This window comes from Podarcis vaucheri, assembly GCF_965113315.1.
Source record: "Podarcis vaucheri genome assembly, chromosome: 7".
Classification (NCBI taxonomy): Eukaryota; Metazoa; Chordata; class Lepidosauria; order Squamata; family Lacertidae; genus Podarcis; species Podarcis vaucheri.
Genome location: NC_138765.1, coordinates 97,517,355 through 97,541,691, shown reverse-complemented (window position 1 = coordinate 97,541,691; position 24,337 = coordinate 97,517,355). Strand labels below are relative to the sequence as shown.

The 24,337-nt window shown below is 48.4% G+C and overlaps 1 protein-coding gene and 1 long non-coding RNA gene across 2 annotated transcripts in view; one reads left to right on the top strand and one right to left on the bottom strand.

Annotated features, from left to right (window-relative positions):
- Window positions 1-24,337, bottom strand: part of LOC309538104 — a 249,702-nt gene that overhangs the window by 209,573 nt on the left and 15,792 nt on the right. The gene's annotated exons all lie outside the window — the stretch shown is intronic.
- The window catches only part of LOC309537609 (uncharacterized protein), a gene marked incomplete at its 3' end in the record, with an annotated part of 164,087 nt that overhangs the window by 137,339 nt on the left and 2,411 nt on the right, over window positions 1-24,337 (top strand). The window contains exon 4 of the mRNA XM_082232505.1: window positions 1,186-1,378. Coding sequence (XP_082088631.1) covers window positions 1,186-1,378 — 193 coding nt within the window. The remainder of the gene's footprint in view (window positions 1-1,185; window positions 1,379-24,337) is intronic.

Here is a 24,337-nt window from a genome sequence, read left to right as displayed (position 1 = left end):
TCTTTAATCATTGTACAGAAAAACATCATAAATCAACCTGGAGATCGAGCGGACATCTCCTCGGCTTGACAGCTAAAAACGAAAGTAATTCACACACAAAGAAAGATTCCCGTATGTGAACAAAACCACACCTCAGAATGTTAGACGTCACACAGAACTGTTTAACCCTGTAAGTTCTGATTCTCCTCACAGTACTTGCATATAGAAAAATCCCCCCCCCCCGTGGTATCTCTTCATCTCTCAATCCAAGGAGCTATGTCTCTGGTTTCTTTGTTATTGATATTTTCAACATCTTCTTTAGTTCTTCGTGCACTACTATCCCAAATTTCTTAATTTCCTCACACCTCCACCACATCTGTATTGTTGCTCCTATTTTTCCACCACATCTCCAACAGAGGTTGGATTTCAATTTGTATATCTTTGCCAGCTTAACTGGCGTTAAATGCTACCTATAGAACATCTTTACAAAATGTTCTTTAATTGTATATGAGGCAGTAAATCGTATAGCCTCTCGCCAGAGTTTCTCCCATTGCTCTAGATAGATAGTATGTCTGAGATCCTGAGACCATCTAATCATCGTTTCTTTCATTTCCTCCTCCATCAATTCCCAGTGCAATAAAAGACTATAGGTTTTGGATAACAATTTCTTGTTATTCTGTATCACTGTGACTTTAAATTTCAAATCTTCTTTCGCAAATCCTTTCTTTTTATCTGAGTTGAATATACTTCTAAGTTGTATATATTGCCATCTGTCAATTTAAATTTTGACCAACCAGATTGAGATACCTTCTGATGGGGAGTGTTCAGGTGAAGATGTTGCTGTTTGTTTCACAGACAAGGGATGGACGTTGCTGAATCCTGACCAGAGAGCTTTGCATAAAGAAGTCAAGGAGGAGAATCTTGGGATCATGGACTCTCTCAGTAAGGATCCCTGTTGGATCATAATATGTTGTGATTGGAGATGGAGTGGATTCCATGATTGAGCCAGAACAAAATCTATCCCAGATTAAAGCCAATAAATATCTCAGTTAATACCAGAAAACAAAAACAGTAAAACCTATAGTAAGGCCTCACATCTAATTCTCTTCTGTTCTTCCTCTATCACAAGCATTCATTAACATTGCTCAATAATCTGGAGTTCCCATTTCCTCCTGAGACTCTGATTAGCTTCTCTCTTTATTGCAGATGGTGATAAATTAGAAGGGAAGAACAAGGGGGAGCACAACAGAATCCACATAGCGGAGAAGTCATATAAATATTCAGAGTGTGGAGAGAACATCCGTCAGAGCTCCCAGTGCACCCAGAGCTTCATTCGAAGGAATAGCCTCACTTCACACGAAAGAACACAGAGTAGGGAGAAATCGTATCAGTGCTTGGAGTGTGGAAAGAACTTCAGTTACCGCCAGAATCTCACTTCCCATCAAAGAGTTCATAGAGGGGAGAAACCCTATCAGTGCTTGGAATGTGGAAAGAGCTTCAGTCAAAGCACCAATCTCACTTCCCATCAAAGAATCCATACAGGGGAGAAACCCTATCAGTGCTTGGAGTGTGAAAAGAGCTTTCGTCTCAGACACAATCTCACTTCCCATCAAAGAATTCATACAGGGGAGAAACCCTATCAGTGCCTGGAATGTGGAAAGAGCTTTTGTGTGAGTGGTGATCTCACTTCCCATCAAAGAATCCATACAGGGGAGAAACCCTATCAGTGCTTGGAATGTGGAAAGAGCTTCAGTCAGAGGGCCCATCTCACTTCCCATCGAAGAAGTCATACAGGGGAGAAACCCTATCAGTGCTTGGAATGTGGAAAAAGCTTTCGTCAGAGTGGTGATCTCACTTGCCATCGAAGAAGTCATACAGGGGAGAAACCCTATCAGTGCTTGCAGTGTGGGAAGAGCTTCAGTCAGAGGGCCCATCTCACTTCCCATCAAAGAATTCATACAGGGGAGAAACCCTATCAGTGCTTGCAATGTGGGAAGAGCTTTCGTCTGAGTGGTGATCTCACTTGCCATCAAAGAAGTCATACAGGGGAGAAACCCTATCAGTGCTTCGAATGTGGGAAGAGCTTCAGTCAGAGGGCCCATCTCACTTCCCATCAAAGAAGTCATACAGGGGAGAAACCCTATCAGTGCTTGGAATGTGGGAAGAGCTTTCGTCACAGCGCACATCTCACTTTGCATCACAGAATTCATACAGGGGAGAAACCCTATCAGTGCTTCGAATGTGGGAAGAGCTTTCGTCTGAGTGGTGATCTCACTTCTCATCACAGAATTCATACAGGGGAGAAACCCTATCAGTGCTTGGAATGTGGGAAGAGCTTCAGTTACAGCACCAATCTCACTTCCCATCACAGAATTCATACAGGGGAGAAACCCTATCAGTGCTTCGAATGTGGGAAGAGCTTCAGTCATAGCACCAATCTCACTTCCCATCACAGAATCCATACAAGAGAGGAAACGGTTTAGTGTTTGAAATGTGGGAAAAGATTCATTCATGGCCCACCAAATAATTCATACGGGGTTGAAAGCAAATCAGCACATGGAATGTGTATAAAATTTCACTTGTTAAAAAGTCAATTTAAGATCTCACACCAGGGTGAAGTATAGAATCATAGATTCAGAATCTAGTCCAACCCCCTCCAGAAATCTCATTTCAAGCACCCATGACCATCCAACTTCTTCTTAAAACCCCCAATGAAGATCCACCCCTTCAGAGAGAGTTCCTTTTCACTGTCGGCTCTTACTATCAGAGAGAAAATATAAAAAAAGACTTTGGAGAAGACTTCCGATGTGATGGCCTATGGCCTATGAAAAAGTTACTTAATGTTGCCATTTCTTTCTTTCTTTCTTTCTTTCTTTCTTTCTTTCTTTCTTTCTTTATTTTTTTTAATAGTTTTTATTGCATTTTTTCAGACACAGACAGAAGACATAAGAAGAAAAAAAAAGAAAGAAAAATGTAAAAGAAAATAGAAAAAAGATCATACCCCTTCAACAGCTTATTTCAACTTTCCATCGAACTTCCCCACATCTCCCGCACAATGCATTCTTAATAATAAATTTATCAGCAAATTGTAACCTTGTTTCATGTGTTTCTTTGGTACTTTCAATTACAATTTAAGTTTAAATCCCTTATTTTCCATTTACTCTAAAAACAGAATATATTATCCTTTTTAACATTTAAACTTTGATCCCTTCAATATTATTTTCCAATTTCATAAATATTGCGCTCTCATTGCTGGGGCTAGCGTTTCAAATTATACGTCATTTTATAGTTCATACAACTTATAAAATTTTTGCAAATAATTCTTGAATTTTTTCCAGTCCTCCTCCGTTGCTTCTTCTCCCAGGTCTCGGATTCTGGCAGTCATTTCGGCCAACTCCATGTAGTCAATCAGTTGCTGTCAGGGGTTCAGGAGCAGAGGCGAGGGCAAGGGAGGAAACAGAGAGCGAGGGGGAGGAGGCAGAAGAAAGGATGAGTGACGACGACGACCCGAGATCTCCGAGTCTGTCCAGTGAATCAGAAGATTCACAAAGAGGAGCACCAGTGGCAAGGGCAAGGGGGGAGACTAGGGGGACACCCCAGGAAGAAAGAGCCAGAGGGGACTCAGAGGGGAGCAGTTGGAGATCGGGACCTACGTCACCGCCAGAGAGTAGGGAAGAGGAAGAGCGCCTGGGAACTAGCGCTGGCAGCTCACAACAGGAGGGAGGGCACGAGTCAGGAGTGGCCACACCTTCATCGGGGAGCGAAGTGACGGTTAGACGGAAAGTGGAAGGTTGGGCGCGCGCGCCAAGTTCAAATGCACAGGAAGGTGGCGCAGTAGGCAGCCCGGAAAGAGAGCCAGGTCCTAAAGCCCGGCGCAAGGAGACAGGGGGGTCAGCGTCAGAAGAATCCCGGAAGGGAGAGACCCAGGGGGGCAGAGGGACCCAGAGGAGAACTGTCAGGCGGAAAAGGTGGAGCAGGGCTAGGATATTAAGTTGGTGCGCAAGGGGCGGAGACTCAGAAGGAGCTTCGCCGACCTAAGCATAAGGCGTAGGGTTGCACGCAGCAGCTCAAGAATGGAGACTGTAACTCAATAAAGACTTTTAATCAACAACCGCTGGCTAGCGTGATCCTCTGTGAGCTAGGATCTGGAAGTAACCCTGACAGTAAGCTCCTTCCCTTCTGTTTGTGGACATCCACGACCTCGCGGAGAGGAGGGAAAGCGGGTGCCTACAAGAAAGCTCACGAACGGTAGACAATATGACGGCCGAACAGCAAATAACGGAACTCAGAGACGCGGTTTCACGACTGACTGCCGAGGCGGTGGCGTCCAGGAAGAGAGAGGAGGACGCAGCGGCCGCCTACAGGGATCTCCAGGTCAGGTTGGACGCGCTTACGAAGCAGGGGCAACAGACACCCAAATCAGAGGGGATTGGGTTGGGGAGACGCACAGGCAGTCTGGTCTCGCACTTCGATGGGAATTTGCAACAGTACCCCAATTTTAGAGCAGACGTAATGTGTGCACTGCAACTACTGCACAAAGACTTTAGAGATGAACAAGAGGAAGTGGGGTTCATCATGTCCCATTTGCATGGAGACGCTAAAGCATGGCTGCGCAATTTGTGGAGGGATAAGGATCCTGCGCTCCAAAATGCGGACGCCTTTATTAAAGCGATGGATGGCTGTTTTTTATCAAGCATTGACGTGGATCTTGCCCGAAGGGAGGTGCACGGACTAAGACAAGGGAGGGCCAGCGTACGGCAATATCATGCCCGCTTTTTCGCTTTGGTCAGTGCCCTGGAATGGGACAGAGATTCGGCTCCCGTCAGAGACCTTTTTTGGGAGGGCTTGAACAGCTCGGTGAAAGATGAGATTGCGAGGGGGGAGAGACCCCGGACCACGCAGGAGATCGTTCAGAGGGCGCTGGCGGTGGGAGTGCGGCTGGAAGAACGTCCGTGGAGCAGGGACGAAGGGCGCAGCGGGCGCGAACCAGCCAGGGGCTCCTCCTTCCTTCCCAGAGAAGCAGCGCGTGCGCAATCCACGCCCCCAACAGGGGGAGGGGTGGAACCGATGGAGGTTGGGAGTGCAAGGGCTCAGTCAGCAGCCAGAGCCCTAGCACCGGCAGCAGTGAAAGCGAAGCCTCCTAGAGGGAACAGGAAGTGTTACATCTGCGAGGATCCAGGCCATTTGGCGAAAGAGTGTCCCCGGAGGCTCCACAAGCACACTGCAGCCTCAGCAATGGTGACTGCAGCAACGCAGCAAGGAGAACCACAGCAGGGAAACGACGATGTCTGGCTGGAAGAGGAGGCACTGGGGCCCAGCCAGACGTGTCAGTGAAGCAGTCCCCAGAGATTTTACCGCCCATGGACCCCCTCCCGCCCAAGCCAGTAGTGAGGCTCACCGCATCGCTCCAGCTACCCAATGGAATCACCATGGACGTGCCAATCACCGTCGACTCGGGAAGCAATGCAGACTTCATAGGGCAGGACTTTGTCGACCGGCACGCTATACAGTTGCTGCCTGCCGCGCTGCCACTGCAGGTTGTCACGGTGGATGGCAGGGAGCTGTTAGGGGGGCAAGTGGTGAAGCAGACGCCACCTATGGTGCTGCGGCTTGGAAATCACAAGGAGATTATCAGCTTCAACGTCACTCAACTCTCAGACACGCCTATCGTATTGGGCATGAGTTGGCTGGACAGGCACAGCCCGACGCTGGCTTGGTACCAGAGGCAGCTGACCTTCGGTTCTTCCTTTTGTGCTGAACACTGCATCATGCCCCAGCAAGAAGGGGAGCAAGAGGAGTCACAGCTGCTGCTCGGCACGCTGCAAGCGATTCCCCACAAGTACGCAGAATTTTTGGAGGTTTTCTGCGAGAAGGAGGCAGACAAGCTACCCCCCCCACAGACCATATGACTGCAAGATTGACCTGCTGCCGGGCGCGGCGCTGCCCAAAGGGAAGCTGTATTCCATGTCTGAAGACGAACTGCAGGAACTCAAGGAGTTCATTGATCATAATTTGAAACGCGGTTTCATCCGAGAGTCCCAGGCAGCAGGGGGCAGTCCTGTATTCTTTGTGAAGAAGCGAGACACGCCCCAGAAAAGGCTCGTGGTGGACTACCGCATTTTGAACAGTGTCACCAAGCCGTCGGACTTCCCCATGCCCCGAATCGACGACCTCCTCGCGAAAGTACGCAAGGGCAGCGTGTTCACCAAGTTGGACCTGCGAGGGGCGTACAACCTGATTCGCATGCGGGAAGGAGATGAGTGGAAGACAGCCATGTTCACACCCCTGGGCACCTACGAATATAGAGTTATGCCTTTTGGATTGCAAAATGGCTCCCACGTTTTTCAAGCTTTCATGCATCACGTGTTGGCGGGGCTCCTCTACAAGACGTGCGTCTGTTTCTTGGATGACATCCTGATCTTTTCGGAATCGCAGCAGGAGCATGACAGACACGTCAGGGAAGTGCTGAGCAGGCTCCAGCAACATAGGCTTTACGCCAAGCTGGAGAAGTGCCAATTCGACGTGACGGAGGTGGATTTCCTGGGATACAGGTTGTCTGACAAGGGGCTCGCCATGGACAGCGCCAAGGTTCGAGCGGTGTTGGATTGGAAAAGCCCACGCAACCGGAAGGAGGTCCAACGATTTGTCGGCTTCGCGAACTTCTATCGCAAGTTCATCAAAGGCTTCGCTATGCAGACTGCAGCCATTACAGACACGCTCAGTTCCAAGAAAAAGAAGTTCATCTGGACAGCGCAGGCGGAGCAGTCCTTTCAGGCACTCAAGCGTCTTTTCGCCTCGGAGGAACAGCTGCTTCATGTCGATCCTAGCAGGCCGATGAGAGTTGAAACAGACGCCTCGGACAGGGCCGTCGGAGCAGTCCTGCTGCAGAAGGACCCGCAGGGGGTTTGGAGGCCCGGAGCATTTTACTCCAGGAAGCTCAGCAAGTCCGAACAGAATTACACCATCTGGGACAGGGAGTTGCTGGCTATTCATGCAGCGTTCAAAGCATGGAGGCACTTCCTGATTGGAGCCAAGCACACGGTGCAGGTCTGCACGGACCACAAGAATCTGGAGCACTGGCGCACGGCACAGTTCCTGAACCAGAGGCAGATACGTTGGGCTGAGTTCTTTGCGAATTTCGACTTCCGAATAGAGTATGTCCCGGGGGACACCAACATCATGGCGGACGCGCTATCCCGTAAGCCACAGTATCTGGAGGACGCCACGCCAGCGGCCGCCATGCACATCTTCGCGCCAACAGTGTGGGCGTGCGCTGCGGCGACAGTGGACCTGGAGGCGGTGCGACAAGCGTTGCAGAATGACTCTTTCGCGCAAGCAAAGATGGCTGAGATGCGAAGGGGCACGGCAGCGACCAACGGGTTCCAGCTGAGAGATGGGTTGCTCATCCGCAAAGGGGCCATCTACGTGCCGGGAGACGAACTTCGCGCCAAGGTACTGCATCAGCTGCACGACGCGCCCACTGCCGGGCACTTTGGCAAGGAGAAGACGGTGGAATTAGTCGCCAGGGATTTCTGGTGGCCCGGAATGAGAGGGGAGGTCGCGGACTACGTGGCGAGGTGCGACACCTGCCAGAGGGCCAAACCAGTGCACAGACCGCCGGCCGGACTGTTGGAACCGCTGCAAACTCCGGTCGAGCCATGGGAGAGAGTCGCCCTGGACTTCGTCACGGATCTGCCCAGCTCGAGGGGCAAGACGGCCGTGCTGGTGGTGGTGGACTTGTTCTCCAAGATGGCGCATTTCATCCCGTGTGCGAAGGTGGCCACGGCGGAACAAACCGCCAAACTGTTCATAGACCACGTGTTCAAGGTTCACGGTCTGCCACGGTCTATTCTGTCCGACCGCGGGCGGCAGTCCATCTCGAACTTCTGGCAGAAGCTGATGGGCTTCCTAAACGTCAAGATCAACCTGGCGTCGGCGAGACACCCGCAGACCAACGGGCAAGCGGAGCGGGTCAATGCCATCATGCAGCAGTACCTGAGATGCTATGCGAATCAACAGCCTGCGACGTGGGTGGATTACCTGCCGCTCGCCGAGTTCGCCTACAACAACACGAAGCACGTGTCCACGGGGGTCACGCCGTTCTTCGCCAACAACGGGAGGCACCCCAGAACCTTCCCGGGACTGGAAAGAATGGTGGAGGGGGAGCCGCAGACAGCAGATGCGTTCGCGTCGGAGTTGCAAGAGGTTCACGATCAGCTGCGGCGGCACCTGGAGCTGGCCAAACACGCATACAAGGTGCAGGCAGACAAACACAGAAGGGTTGGCGAAGAGATCCAGGTGGGAGACTGGGTCTGGTTAGCAGCCCACGCAGTGCCGGCCAGGTCGTTGGCCAAGAAGAAACTAGGGCATAAGCAACTGGGGCCCTACCAAGTCGAAGAGCAGGTCAACCCGGTGGCTTTCAGGCTGGCGCTTCCGGAGGGTTCCAGAATGCATCCGGTGTTCCACAAATCGGTGCTCACTCCCTACAAGGCACCGCACAGGTTTCAGGAACCCGGCACGGCGCCGAGTCCGCTCCGAGAGGGAACCAGGCAACGGGGAGTGGCACAGGAGGTGCGCCTCAACGAAGTCACGGAGATTTTGGACTCCAGATGGGGGGAAGAGGGGGTAGAATACCTTCTCGCTAAGGAGGGCACCCCGGCCAATGCCAACAGCTGGGTGCCGGGCTACGCTCTAGATGAACCTCTGCTCAAGGAAGAGTTTCATGCCCTCTTTCCCCATAGGCCAATGCCGGCGGACTTTTTCGACGACTGGCTTTTCACGCCCACGCTTTCAGCCAGCACGTTCCGGGGGTTCGACTCGGATGAGGAACCGACACGAGACGCCCGTTCCCCGGAGGGGTCACCCTCGGGATCTGCCTCAGAACCCTTGTATTGGTGGGATGATCGACCAGAGGAGCAGTGGCGCAGGAAGTGGCTGGAGGGTCCAGGACGAGCTACGCCTACAGAAGGAAGCGAGGGAGAGACCGACATGGACTTTTTCGGGGACAACCAGGGTCTCGAGCACGGTGGCACGGAGATGGAAGCAGAGGTGACCGTCGTTGACGAGAGCAGGGAGGAAGAACCGGGAGTCTGCGGATGGAGGCCGGCCACGGGAAGCGAACTGTACCCGACATTCGTCCCTTTCACACTGCAGCACCCAGTTCCCGCACCGGAGGGAGGGGAGGGGGGAGGGGGGGGCTTTGAGGGGGGGATGGATGTCAGGGGTTCAGGAGCAGAGGCGAGGGCAAGGGAGGAAACAGAGAGCGAGGGGGAGGAGGCAGAAGAAAGGATGAGTGACGACGACGACCCGAGATCTCCGAGTCTGTCCAGTGAATCAGAAGATTCACAAAGAGGAGCACCAGTGGCAAGGGCAAGGGGGGAGACTAGGGGGACACCCCAGGAAGAAAGAGCCAGAGGGGACTCAGAGGGGAGCAGTTGGAGATCGGGACCTACGTCACCGCCAGAGAGTAGGGAAGAGGAAGAGCGCCTGGGAACTAGCGCTGGCAGCTCACAACAGGAGGGAGGGCACGAGTCAGGAGTGGCCACACCTTCATCGGGGAGCGAAGTGACGGTTAGACGGAAAGTGGAAGGTTGGGCGCGCGCGCCAAGTTCAAATGCACAGGAAGGTGGCGCAGTAGGCAGCCCGGAAAGAGAGCCAGGTCCTAAAGCCCGGCGCAAGGAGACAGGGGAGTCAGGGGGGTCAGCGTCAGAAGAATCCCGGAAGGGAGAGACCCAGGGGGGCAGAGGGACCCAGAGGAGAACTGTCAGGCGGAAAAGGTGGAGCAGGGCTAGGATATTAAGTTGGTGCGCAAGGGGCGGAGACTCAGAAGGAGCTTCGCCGACCTAAGCATAAGGCGTAGGGTTGCACGCAGCAGCTCAAGAATGGAGACTGTAACTCAATAAAGACTTTTAATCAACAACCGCTGGCTAGCGTGATCCTCTGTGAGCTAGGATCTGGAAGTAACCCTGACAGTTGCGTTTGCCACTCTTCCAGTGTGGGTAAATCTTGAGTCTTCCAATATTTGGCAATCAGAACTCTTGCTGCAGTGGTTGCATACATAAAAAACGTTCTATCCTTCTTTAACACCTTTTGGCCGACAATACCCAAGAGGAAGGCCTCCGGTTTCTTGGGAAAGGTGTACTTAAACACCTTTTTTAACTCATTATAGATCATTTCCCAGAAGGCCTTCACTCTTGGACAGGTCCACCAAAGGTGAAAGAATGTCCCCTCAGCCTCCTTACACTTCCAACATTTATTATCGGACAGATGGTATATCTTTGCAAGCTTGACTGGTGTCATGTACCACCTATATATCATTTTCATAATATTTTCTTTCAAGGCGTTACATGCCGTAAATTTAATACCAGTGGTACATAACTTTTCCCAGTCATCAGACATAATGTTGTACCCAATGTCTTGAGCCCACTTTATCATGGCTGACTTAACTGTCTCATCCTGAGTGTTCCATTTAAGCAGCAAGTTATACATTCTCGATAAAACCTTGGTCTTTGGTTCTAACAACTCTGTCTCAAGTTTCGATTTTTCCACCTGGAAACCTGTTTTTTTGTCCAGCTTAACCACCTCATTAATTTGGGCATAGTGAAACCAGTCTTGCACCTTATCCTTTAATTTTTCAAAGCTCTGCAACCTCCAATTATCTCCAATTTTTTCTATTATTTCCCAATATTTCGGCCATCCGGCCTCCATATTGGGTTTTTTCCGAGCCTTGGCCTCTATTGGTGACAACCACCTCGGGGTCTTACTTTCCAATAAGTCTTTGTATTTCATCCAGACCATAAAAATTGCTTTCCTGACAATATGGTTTTTGAACATTCCATGTGTTTTTACCTTGCCATACCACAAATACGCATGCCAGCCTAACGAGTTATTAAAACCTTCCAGATCTAGGACATCTGTGTTCTCTAATAAAATCCAATCTTTCATCCAGCAGAAGGCTGCAGCTTCGTAGTATAACCTTAAGTCTGGCAGGGCAAACCCCCCTCTCTCTTTTGCATCAGTTAGTATTTTAAACTTAATTCGGGGCTTTTTGCCCTGCCAAACAAACTTTGAAATATCCTTCTGCCACTTTCTAAAACATTCCACTCTGTCCACGATCTGCAAGGTTTGAAACAAAAACAACATCTTTGGCAAAACGTTCATTTTTACAGCCGCAATTCGGCCCAGCAAGGAAAGCTTCAATCGTGACCAAGTTTCTAAATCTTTCTTAATTTCTAACCAGCATTTCTCATAGTTATCCTTAAACAAGTTCAAATTTTTAGGCGTCAAGTTTACCCCCAGGTATTTCACCTTCTTAACCACAGCTAACTCTGTTTCCTTCTGAAACCCCTCTATTTCTAAAGGCGTCAAGTTTTCCCCCAAAACTTTAGTTTTTTGTTTGTTCAACTTAAATCCTGCCACCCGACCAAATTCTTGTATCAGTTCCAAAACTCTTTTTGTACTAGATTCTGGCTCCTGTAATGTTATTACTAAGTCATCTGCAAATGCTTTCAGTTTATATTGTTTCACTCCGACCGTAATCCCCTGTATTTGCCGGTCCCTCCTAATCATGTTCAGCAGAACCTCCAGGACTGATATAAATAGTAGGGGGGATAGGGGGCACCCCTGGCGTGTTCCTTTTTCAATATGGAACTCCTCTGTCACCACATTGTTCACTATCAACTTAGCTTTTTGTTCTGAATAAATTGCTTCTATACCATTTTCAAACCCTCGTCCCACTCCCATCCCTTCCAAGTTTTTCTTCATAAATTTCCAAGAAATATTGTCAAAGGCCTTCTCAGCATCAATAAAGATTAACACTGCTTTGGTGTTAATATTTGTTTGTAAAAGTTCCAGAATATCGATAATATTCCGAGTATTGTCAAACAAATGCCTGCCAGGAAGAAAGCCTGCTTGGTCCTTATGAATTACTTCATTTAAAACCTTTTTCAGTCTAATAGCCAAGATGTCTGCAAATATTTTATAATCCACATTTAGGAGTGAGATGGGACGGTAGTTCCTAAGTTGAGTCTTTTCATTTTCCACTTTGGGTATCAATGTGATGAAAGCTTCTTTCCACGTTTCCGGTGCCCTTCCTCCCCCCATAATCTGATTGCAAACCTCCATTAGTGGTAGGGTCAAATAGTCTTTTAATATCTTATAATATTTGGAGGTAAGCCCATCTGGGCCTGGAGATTTGCCCAGCTGCATATTCTGAATGGCATCCTCAATTTCCTGTTGTGTTATTTTACAGTTCAAGATTGATCTCTTCTCCTGGGACAGTTCTGGTAAACCATTGAGTTTCAAAAATTGTTCCATCTCAGACATTTCCTCAGGCCCTTGTGTGTACAGCTTTTTGAAATATTTCTGGAAACACTTTCTAATTTCACCTGGTTTCTGGATATTTTTCCCTTCCACCTCTAGATTGGTAATGTAATTAAGTTTCTGTCTTTTTTTCAACTGCCATGCCAGCAGTTTCCCACATTTGTTTGCTGACTCAAAGGATCTTTGTCTCATTTGTTTAATTTTCCATTCCACTTCTTGATTTATCAATTTCAAATATTGTGCCTGATGGAATTTAATTTCTCGCAAGATCTCTTTGGATTTTGGTTTAGATCTCAACCTTTTCTCTCCATCTCTTATCTTCTCTAATATTTTATCCTTTTTCCCATTCCAGAGTTTCTTCTTAATTGTATTTTGTTGTATCAGAAACCCCCTCATTACAGCTTTGCTGGCGTCCCAGATTGTTCTTTTTTCCACTGAAGTGTTCAAGTTAATTTCGAAATAGTCCTTTAAAGTTTTTTGGGCCTTCTTTACGATCTTTTGATCTCTAAAGAGGGTGTCATTCATTTTCCATCTGAAGGAACCGGCTGGAGTAAGTCTCAATTCCATTTTCAGGGCGTTATGGTCGGAGCAAGTCTTTGGGCAGATTTCCACTCTTGTAGTCCTCGGTGCCAGCCCTCTAGTTGTCCAAATTTGGTCGATTCTCGTCCATGATGAGTGGGCCTCAGAATAGAAAGTTCCCTCTCTACCTAGGGGGTTCCTTGTCCGCCAAATGTCAATCAAATCCATATTGTCTGTCAGTTCAAAAAAGGTTTTCGGTAGTCTGCCGTCCTTAGTTATTTGATTTTGTGACTTATCCATCAAAGTGGAGACCACCCCATTCATGTCTCCCATCATAATGATGTTCGAATAGTCCAGATAGTCCAGTAGTGTCTCATGTAGCTTCTTGTAAAATTCTGCTTTCCCCTCATTTGGGGCGTAAATTCCTAATATCAAAACTTTTTCTCCTTGAGATTGTATTTCAATTGCCAAGATTCTCCCTTGTTCATCTTTAAACAAAAATTTCGGTGCTAGGTTCTCCTTTGCGTAGATCACCAGGCCCCTCTTTTTGACTCTGTCTGATGAGATAAATTCTTGGCCTAATCTTTTGTTAATTAGTACTTTCCTGTGGAGCCTAGTCACGTGCGTTTCTTGCAAGCAGATTATATCCAAATTTTCCTTTTTCAAAATATGAAAGATCCTTTTTCGTTTTTCCGGGGAATTTGCGCCATTAATATTCCAACTGTACAGCTGCAGAGACATCCTGTACCAATCTGTTGTTGCTCTTTATGGGGTGTCCTCCTTTTTGTCCGGGTCCGAGGGAGATGATGTTGGGTCCAGTCCAGGCTGTGGCGGAGGCCAAGGGACTGCTATTCCCTTCTGAAGATCTTCTCCGTTGTCGTGCAGGAACTTCTGGTTGTCCTCTTTTGACTTAATTCTAACCTTCTTTCCTTTGTATTTAAATGATAAGCCTTGTGGGAACTCCCACCTGTAAGGTATTCCGTTGCCTCTCAAAAGTCTTGCTAGGTCAGTGTAGATGGCTCTGAGATCCAGTAGTTGTTTTGGTATATCCTTATAAATTTCCGCTCTTCTATCCTGGATCTCAAGTGATTTGTTAAAATGAAGGTCAAGTATTTTGTCTCTCTCCTGTTTAGTCCTTAGGATGATCAGGCAGTCTCTGGGTCTGTCCTTTCTGGTAACACTTCCCAGTCTAAATGCCGTTGTTATTTTAAAGTCTTCGTCTTCCTTTATTCCCCAGAATTTGGAGAATTCTACTGTCAAAAAGCCAGTCAAATCTTCTTTTTCAATCTCTGGGATAGAGCGTAATCTTAAATTATTTTCCCTGTTTCTCAACTCCACCATAGACAGGTAGGCCTGCTGGTCACTGATGTGCTTATGTAGTGGCCTTACCTCTCCTTTCAGTTCATCCACTTTTTGAATTGCTTGGTCAGCTTTTTCGTTCGCAGCTTCGGCCAGTTTCCGGTTCTCAGACGTAGCGTCTTTTAGATTCCCAATTGTTTGTGAGTGCTGTGCCACTTGTTCAGATAGCTTTGTAATGGAGGATGTGGCTAAGTCAATTTTTGCTGTTTGGTCATCAACCTTCTTATTTAAAATTGCAAATTGTTGTAGCATCTCCTTCAGAAGTGCATCGGATCCACCTGCAGCCATATCCTCTGTTGCTGGTTGTTCAGCTTCCTTAAGTTCAGCTGTTGCTGAAGGTTCAGTTCCCTTCAATTCAGCTACTGTTGGAAGTTCAATTCCCTTCAGTACAGCGGGCACTGATGATCTACGTGACTGAGAAGTCAGAGTTGTTTGCACAAGCTGGCCTTTTGTTGCTTTCGCTTTTGCAGATCTTGTTTTCGGTTGGCCACTCATTCCCCACCTGTCTATGAGTCAAGGTCAAGCTGTCAAAAGTTCCATGGGAAGGACAGGCCTCAGTGTAGATAACAACGGCGGAGAGACAAAACAAAGTTAGTTCCCAAGGAATTGTAAATCCCAATCTCCACTAGAGGGAGTACAGTTGGAGGGAGTGCAGTTGGAGTTCAGGAAGGAAGGAAAAAAGTTATGGTCGCCATTAAAGTTCCTGCAGCTAAATAGTTTTCCAATAGTCCTTAAAACTTTTTCTACTGGCAGAGCCCTTCCAAAGTTGCCACAAGTATCACCTCTCAAGGCGCAGGATACAGTTACTTAATTATATAGTCCAAAATTGCCTCTATGTATCTGTTTCAGTTTTATAAATTGTATCAGCAAAAGACATTCTTTTCCCCTGCCACCCCGAGGCTGGGTCTTGAACTTTACAGTCCGCCAAAGGAGAAGGTTCCCAAATTACTTCCACACTATAGAGTAAACTAATAAAAAAGACTTGCCTTTCATTTCAATCCTCAGTACTGTCAGACGCATAATACTTCCACTTTAAAAATCCTTTTTCACTGCGTCCAGCCTGTCAGTTCCTTTGCCTTTGATCTGCAAGCTTTGCCGGAAGACGGACTTCCTGTTTCTCGTCACTCCGCTTTCAGCCGAATTCAAGATCTTAAAAATCTTAGAGATCTTAAAATTGTAAAGTCCCAATTACTCACGGATTGTGATTTTCCAAATTTGAAGGTTTCAGGAAGAAAGGTCAGCGCTGATCGGCAACAGCAGCGCGGCTTCGCTCCGCTGACTGCGAAACGACCCTCAGTGCCGCTACCCCCTCCGCGATCCGGAGCCCCGTTACGGGGTCCCTTCAACGTTTTAGGGGCTGCTTTTGGCACCCGCCAGGTCTCGGGACCACAGGCTTCTACCACCTGTGGTTTTCCTAAGTGGGTCTCCGCTTCGCCGTAGCGGACGACCCGTTTTCAGCGGAGCTCCCCTCTCCTTACAAGGAGCAGGCAGCCATTACCGAGCGCGCCGCCTCCGGAAGTCTTTCTTTCTTTCTTTAATGAGCTTTCTAAGCATAAGCTTAATTTAATTTGTTCCGCTCACAAGCTTTAAGAACTGAAATCCCACAGTGAATTTGCCTTTCCGCCTGCAAAACTTATGCCCCCTAGAACAGATGAAGTTTTGTCTGGGAGAGAAGCAAACTTACTACCGTGGGAGGCCGGCTTAGGCTTTAGCATGTGTCAGGGGTTCAGGAGCAGAGACGCAGAGAAGGGAGGAAACAGAGAGCGAGGGGGAGGAATACGAAGGAAAGATGAGTGGGGATGACGACCCGAGATCCCCGAGCCTGTCCAGTGAGTCCGAGGATTCCCAAAAGGGAGCACCAGCGGTCAGAGCAAGGGGGGAGAGCAGGGGGACACCCCAGGAAGAAGGGGGCAGAGAGGAATCAGAGAGCAGCAGCTGGAGATCGGGACCAACGTGCCCAGCTGGGAGCAGCGGGGAGAAAGGGGACCAGACAGCGGATTCCGGAAGCGTTCAGCAGGAAGGAGGGCATGAGTCAGGAGTAGTCACGCCCACATCAGGGAGTGAGGAAACGGTTAAGAGGAAGGTAGAGAGTTGGGCGCGCGCGCCAAGTTCAAATGCAGCGGAAGCTGGAGCAGTAAGCAGCCCGGAGAGTGAGCCAGGTCCCAAAGCCCGCCGCAAGGAGGCGGAAGGGTCAGGGGGGTCTGCGTCAGAAGAGAGTAGAAGGGAGGAGGCCCAGGGGGGCAGAAGGACCCAGAGACGTAGGGAGAGGCGCAGGAGGTGGAGCAAGGCTAGGGTATTAAGCTGGTGTGCTAGAGGCGGAGACTCAGACGGGTCTTCGTCGACCTAGGGCAGAAGGTGTAGAGCTGCACGCTGCAGTTCGGAAATGAAACCTGTAACTCAATAAAGACTCTTATAAAGTGAACGTTGGCTAGCGTGGTCCTATGTGAGCTGGGACCTGGTGGCAGCTCTGACAGCATGTTTTGAAGTCTTGCCGAAATCCACATTTTAGGAAGCGAAGCAAAACCAAAACCACCAACAACAACAACCCTGCCCAGTGCTAAGAAAGAAATCTAATCTTCGGTCTCCTCAACGTTACGGGTCTGCAAAGTGTCAGTACTGTCAGCTCTTACTATCAGAGAGAAAATATAAAAAAAGACTTTGGAGAAGACTTCCGGTGTGATGGCCTATGGCGTTTGGCTGCTTTCCCAGGACACCGGACCCTAGTCGTGCAATTATTATTATTATTTTTTTTAAATTTTTTATTGCGTTTCTTTTCATAGGTTCACAGGTTCATTTACATAGCAACATACAAGAAACAATTTTTATAAATAAAGAAAAATAAAAAAAGAAAAAAGAGTTAAATATGTTTTAAATCATCTTTCAAGAGATTACTTTCTATTGGACCTCCTCACGTCCTCCCAACATTGCATTCTTTAATCTAACAATAACAGCAATTTATTACCTTATTTCACCACTTATTGTACCTTTGAATTTATTATGTTACCAATTTCAAAAGTTTGTAATTTGATTTTAGTACCTTTATAATAAACATAATATATTTGTTTCAAATTTGTTTCCTTTTTTTGTCTTGACTTACTTTATCATTTACTTAATCAAATTGCAGAAGCATAACGTTTCCTGATCGTGCACAATCTTAACATTCAAACAGCTTATAATATTTTTGCAAATAGTCCTTGAATTTTTTCCAGTCCTCCTCCATTGTTTCTTCGCTCAGATCTCGGATTCTGCCAGTCATTTCTGCCAACTCCATGTAATCCATCAACTGCGTCTGCCAGTCCTCCAGTGTGGGTAAATCTTGTGTCTTCCAATACTTTGCGATAAGAATTCTTGCTGCTGTGGTTGCATACATAAACAAAGTTCTGTCCTTCTTTAACACCTTCCGGTCCACCATGCCCAGAAGAAAGGCCTCTGGTTTCTTGGGGAAGGTATATTTAAATACCTTTTTCAATTCATTATATATCATTTCCCAGAAGGCCTTTACTTTCGGGCATGTCCACCAGAGGTGAAAGAATGTCCCTTCTGCCTCCTTACATTTCCAGCATTTGTTATCAGACAGATGGTATATCTTAGCCAACTTGACTGGGGTCATGTACCACCGGTATACCATTTTCATAATGTTCTCTTTCAAGGCACTACATGCCGTAAATTTCATACCGGTGTTCCACAACCTTTCCCAGTCCTCAGCCATAATGTTATGTCCAACATCCTGTGCCCATTTTATCATAGCAGATTTAACTGTCTCGTCCTGTGTATTCCATTTAAGCAGCAAGTTATACATTCTCGAAAGTACTTTAGTTTTTGGTTCTAATAACTCCGTCTCCAGTTTCGATTTCTCCACCTGGAAACCAACTTTTTTATCTATTTTAAAGACCTCTTGAATTTGAGCATAATGTAACCAATCTCGCACTTTACTTTTTAGTTTATCTTGGCTTTGTAGCTTCCAATTGTCTCCAACTCTTTCAATTAATTCCCAATATTTTGGCCAGTAGGCCTCCATATTGGGCCTTTTTTTGAGAACCTTGGCTTCCACCGGTGATAGCCACCTCGGGGTCTTACTTTCTAATAGATCCTTGTACTTCATCCAGACGGCAAAAATTGATTTTCTGACAATATGGTTTTTAAACAATTTATGAACTTTCGCCTTGTCATACCACAAGTATGCATGCCAACCAAAAGCATTGTCAAACCCTTCCAGATCTAGGACATCGGTGTTCTCCAACAAAAACCAATCCTTCAACCAGCAGAAGGCTGCAGCTTCATAATATAACCTTAAGTCCGGCAGGGCAAACCCCCCTCTTTCTTTTGAGTCAGTTAGTATTTTAAATTTTATTCGGGGCTTTTTGCCCTGCCAGACAAACCTAGATATATCCTTCTGCCATTTTCCAAAACATTCCGCTCTGTCCACGACCTGTAGGGTTTGAAACAGAAATAACATTTTCGGCAAAACACACATCTTTATAGCTGCAATTCGACCTGACAAGGTAAGTTTCAATCTTGACCAAATATCCAAGTCCTTTTTAATTTCCAACCAACATTTTTCATAATTATCTTTAAATAAATTTAAGTTTTTGGTGGACAAAAATACCCCCAGGTACTTCACTTTTTTAGCCACACTTAATTCTGTTTCTTTCTGGTACCCCTCTATCTCTGTAGATGTCAAATTTTTGGCCAAAACCTTAGTTTTTTGTTTGTTTAGCTTGAATCCCGCCACCCGACCAAACTCCGAGATAAGTTCAAGAACTCTTTTTGTGCTAGATTCTGGCTCCTGTAATGTTAAAACTAGGTCATCTGCAAAAGCTTTCAGTTTGTACTGTTTCGCTCCGACCACTATACCCTGCACCAACCGGTCCTCCCTAATCATGTTCAGCAACACCTCCAGGACAGAAATAAATAATAGAGGAGATAGAGGGCACCCCTGTCGTGTCCCTTTTTCAATTTTGAGTTCCTCCGACACCACATTGTTCACTATCAGTTTAGCTTTTTGTTCTGAGTAAATTGCTTCTAATCCATTTTCAAACCCCCGCCCCACTCCCATCCCTTTCAGATTTTTCTTCATGAACATCCAAGAAATGTTGTCAAATGCTTTCTCCGCATCAATAAAGATTAGTACCGCCCTTGTGTTCCTAATCCGCAAAAGCTCCAATATGTCAATGATACTCCTGGTGTTATCAGACATACGTCTACCAGGAAGAAAGCCTGCTTGGTCCTCCTAGTCGTGCAATTAAACAAGGTGAATCTGGGGGTAATTATCCCTGTTGAACCCCGCAGGGATGGGGCGCACGTGCCTTCACCCGCACGCCGTCCGATATCTGCCGCTCGCTACAGTGGAGGCAGGGGCGCTGAGTGTTTAGCATTGCACGAATTGGAAAATCTCCAATGCCAACGCCATGAGCGGGAGCATTCCTGCTTTTCAACAAAGATTTGAATTTGGACTTTGAAAGGACTTTTGTCGCTCTGCTACAGAAGATGTGAGGTGAGCGTCTCATCTTTTTTTATACTTAGTGCTGTTGGGCCAACGCCCTCCCTCACTTGTCCGAAAGGTGAGGAACTTCGCCCGTAGTAGCAGAGTACAGCAGAAGCAGACTCTGGCTGGAAAGCAGCATCGAGAAGATAAGAAGTCCACAGAGCGACGAGCTGACTCACGCAGCCGTATCCTTCAGCAAAAGCCAGATGCAAGGACCAGAGGGGAGGAGGAGGAGATATAGAAATCGCTCCCGTTCTCACACAACAATACATTAGGTAATTAGGCAATTAAAGGCACAGTGTCACACTGTGCAATGAAAGAATGAAACACTGCAGTACTGACACCTACTTCATGATTTGGCAAGCCTCATGGAGAAAGATTCAATTAATTAAACGGAATGCAAGTGAAACTTCATTAAAAAAAACCTTGAGAATTTGATGTTTAATGGTGCGGTCCTTTGTGGAGGGCTTTAATTATTATTGGCAAGGTATCAGCTTGTTTGAAGATATGGAGAGACTTTGTTGAAATACAGTCTTACCAGAGAATGAGGCTGTAATTTCAACTGCATCACACGCCATCTTCTCTCCCTTTTTTGTTATTGTTTGAGTCTAGATAGAGAGTAATTTGGCGTCCCGCCAAAGCTCTGGCAAGACTCCAGCTTCTCCTTCCGTCCAACTCTCTCAATAACAATCTGGCATCCTGCCAAAGCCTTAGCCGATCATCAAAGCTCATAATAATTTATTATTTATACCCCACCCATCTGGCTGAGTTTCCCCAGCCACTCTGGGCAGCTCCCAATCAAGTGTTAAAAACAATACAGCGTTACGTATTAAAAACTTCCCTGAACAGGGCTGCCTTAAGATGTCTTCTGAATGTCAGGTAATTGTTTATCTCTTTGACATCTGATGGGAGGGCGTTCCACAGGGCGGGTGCCACTACCGAGAAGGCCCTCTGCCTGGTTCCCTGTAGCCTCACTTCTCGCAATGAGGGAACTGCCAGAAGGCCCTCGGCGCTGGATCTCAGTGTCTGGGCTGAACGATGGGGGTGGAGACGCTCCTTCAGGTATACTGGACCGAGGCCGTTTAGGGCTTTAAAGGTCAGCACCAACACTTTGAATTGTGCTCGGAAACGTACTGGGAGCCAATGCAGGTCTTTCAAGACCGGTGTTATATGGTCTCGGCGGCCGCCCCCAGTCACCAGTCTAGCTGCCGCATTCTGGATTAATTGCAGTTTCCGGGTCACCTTCAAAGGTAACCCCATGTAGAGCGCGTTGCAGTAGTCCAAAGGGGGGGAGATAACTAGAGCATGCACCACTCTGGCGAGACAGTTCGCGGGCAGGGAGGGTCTTAGCCTGCGTACCCGGTGGAGCTGGTAGACAGCTGCCCTGGACACAGAGTTAACCTGCGCCTCCATGGACAGCTGTGAGTCCAAAATGATTCCCAGGCTGCGCACCTGGTCCTTCAGGGGCACAGTTACCCCATTCAAGACCAGGGAATCCCCCTCACCCACACGCTCACTGTTCCCCAAAAACAGTACTTCCATCTCGTCAGGATTCAACCTCAATCTGTTAGCCGCCATCCATCCTCCAACCGCCTCCAGGCACTCACACAGGACCTTCACCGCCTTCACTGGTTCTGATTTAAAGGAGAGGTAGAGCTGGGTGTCATCTGCATACTGATGAGCACCCAGCCCAAACCTCCTGATGATCTCTCCCAGCGGCCGCATGTAGATGTTGAAAAGCATGGGGGAGAGGATGGAACCCTGAGGACCCCACAAGTGAGAGCCCAGGGGTCTGAACACTCATCCCCCCCCCACTTTCTGAACACGGCCCAGGAGGAAGGAGCAGAACCACTGTATGACAGTGCCCCCAGCTCCCAGCCCCTCCAGACAGTCCAGAAGGATGCTATGGTCGATGGTATCAAACGCCGCTGAGAGATGCAGCAGAACTAGGAAACAGCTCTCACCTTTGTCCCTAGCCTGCCGGAGATCATCAACCAGTGCGACCAAGGCAGTTTCAGTCCCATGGTGAGGCCTGAATCCCGACTGGAAGGGATCCAAATGGTCCGCTTCCTCCAGGCGTGCTTGGAGTTGTTCAGCAACCACCCGCGCAATCACCTTGCCCAAGAATGGTAGATTTGAGACTGGGCAATAGTTGGCCATCGTGGCCAAATTGGCCAGGTCTAAAGATGTTTCTTTAAGAAGCGGTTTAATGACCGCCTCTTTCAGCGGGTCTGGGAAGGCTCCCTCACAGAGGGAAGCATTCACCACCCCACAAAGCCCATCGCCCAGCCCTTCCCGGCTCTCTTTTATTAGCCAGGATGGGCAAGGATCAAGGAGACAGGTGGCCGGTTTCACTTGTCCAAGCAGCCTGTCCACATCCTCGGAGGCAACAGATTGGAATTGATCCCATGTAACAGGACCAGACAGAACTCTAGCACACTCCCGCCCTGGCCCTGCTCCCACGGTGGAGTCTACCTCCTTCTGAATCTGAGCGATTTTATCTGCAAAAAACTTTGCAATAGCATTGCAGGAGATCTTGGGGTCCCTACCAGGCCCCGGTGGTGCAGGTGGTTCCGATAGATTGCGAACCACCTGAAAAAGTCTGCTGCTGCTGTTTTCTGCAGATACAATGGAGGCGGCGAAGAATGTCTTCTTCGCCGTTGCCATTGCCACTTGGTAGGCTTGACGTTGAGCTCTAACCTGTGTCCGGTCTGATTCAGAATGAGTTTTCCGCCACCGGCGCTCTAGCCGTCTCAACGATTGTTTCATCACCCTCAGCTCCGGGGAAAACCACGGGTCTGTCCGGGCTCCACGCAATCGGAGAGGGCGCTTCGGAGCCAGACAGTCAATAGCCCTGGTTAACTCCGCATTCCAGCGTGCCACCAGGGAATCAGCTGAAAGGCCATCGACTTGGGATAAAGCATCCCCTACCACTCTCTGGAAGCCAATTGGATCCATTAAGTGGCGGGGGCGGACCATCCGAATCAGTCCCACCTCCCTGCAGAGGGGAAGGGCTGCGGAGAAGTCCAGTTGCACCAGGAAGTGATCTGACCATGGCACTTCTTTTGTTTCGCTTTTAATTAGTGTCAGATCACCAACATCCATGGTGGTGAACACCAAGTCTAAGGCATGTCCACGGCTGTGGGTTGGGCCAGACTTATTCAGGGACAGCCCCATGGAGGCCAAGCTTTCCACAAAGTCCCGAGCGGCCCCTTGTAAGGTCGTGTCGGCATGGATATTAAAATCCCCTAGGACAACCAAAAGGGACGCGGGTGGCGCTGTGGGTAAAAGCCTCAGCGCCTAGGACTTGCCGATTGAAAGGTCGGCGTTTCGAATCCCCGCAGCGGGGTGCGCTCCCGTCGCTCGGTCCCAGCGCCTGCCAACCTAGCAGTTTGAAAGCACCCCCGGGTGCAAGTAGATAAATAGGGACCGCTTACTAGCGGGAAGGTAAACGGCGTTTCCGTGTGCTGCGCTGGCTCGCCAGAACAGCTTTGTCACGCTGGCCACGTGACCCGGAAGTGTCTGTGGACAGCGCTGGCTCCCGGCCTATAGAGTGAGATGAGCACACAACCCTAGAGTCTGTCAAGACTGGCCCGTACGGGCAGGGGTACCTTTACCTTTACCTAGGACAACCAAACTAGGTGTCTCCAGGAGAACATCCGCCACAACCTGAAGCAGCTTGTGATGATTTGCTACACGGTAGGCAAAAATGGAAGGGACGTGGGTGGCGCTGTGGGTTAAACCACAGAGCCTAGGACTTGCCGATCAGAAGGTTGGCGGTTCGAATCCCTGCAACGGGGTGAGCTCCTGTTGCTCGGTCCCTGCTCCTGCCAACCTAGCAGTTTGAAAGCACGTCAAAGTGCAAGTAGATAAATAGGTACCGCTCCATCGGGAAGGTAAACGGTGTTTCCGTGCGCTGCTCTGGTTCACCAGAAGCGGCTTAGCCATGCTGGCCACATGACCCAGAAGCTGAGTGTGGACAAACGCCGGCTCCCTCGGCCTAAAGAGCGAGATGAGCGCGCAACCCCAGAGTCGTCCATGACTGGACCTTACGGTCAGGGGTACCTTTACCTTTACTAGGCAAAAACCAAATGGCAACAGCCAATCAGCCAAATAGCAAAATTCCTACCGGGCCCCTGCTCCAAAACAGATGACCCCTAGACAGGCATAGCAAGGCCAAAAGAACAGCCCTAAATATAGGGAGGGAGGGTAATCTAGTGCACGTCACAAGAAAGAGAAGGTTCCCAGTGATGTGCAGCAGCTTAAATAGCCCCTTGGCAGCCAATAAACAACCCAACCAGCCAAATTTCTGCCCCAGCAACCAAGGGGCATCCAATGGGGTGATGTGGCTATCCAAACGGTCCTGCCCCACAACAAGGAGGCAGTTCTGGTGATCTTACCACAACGCATGCTCTCCATGATGGAGGACACAATTTAGCAAAGCAAAACCCCAAGGGGGTCCTAATAATGAATCTGGCCCTCCCATGGTAAGGGGCCAAGCAAAGGTAGCTGCTATTCTGAGGCTGGCAGGATCAGGCGCTCTGAAGGGAATATGTGGATGCCTGCTTGATGTGTTTCCAGAGGGCACATCAAACGAGAGAAGTTATGCACACACTCACCTGCGGCCCTGATATGGAGTGTTCCAAACAACCACAGAGGAAAATCAGAATAACT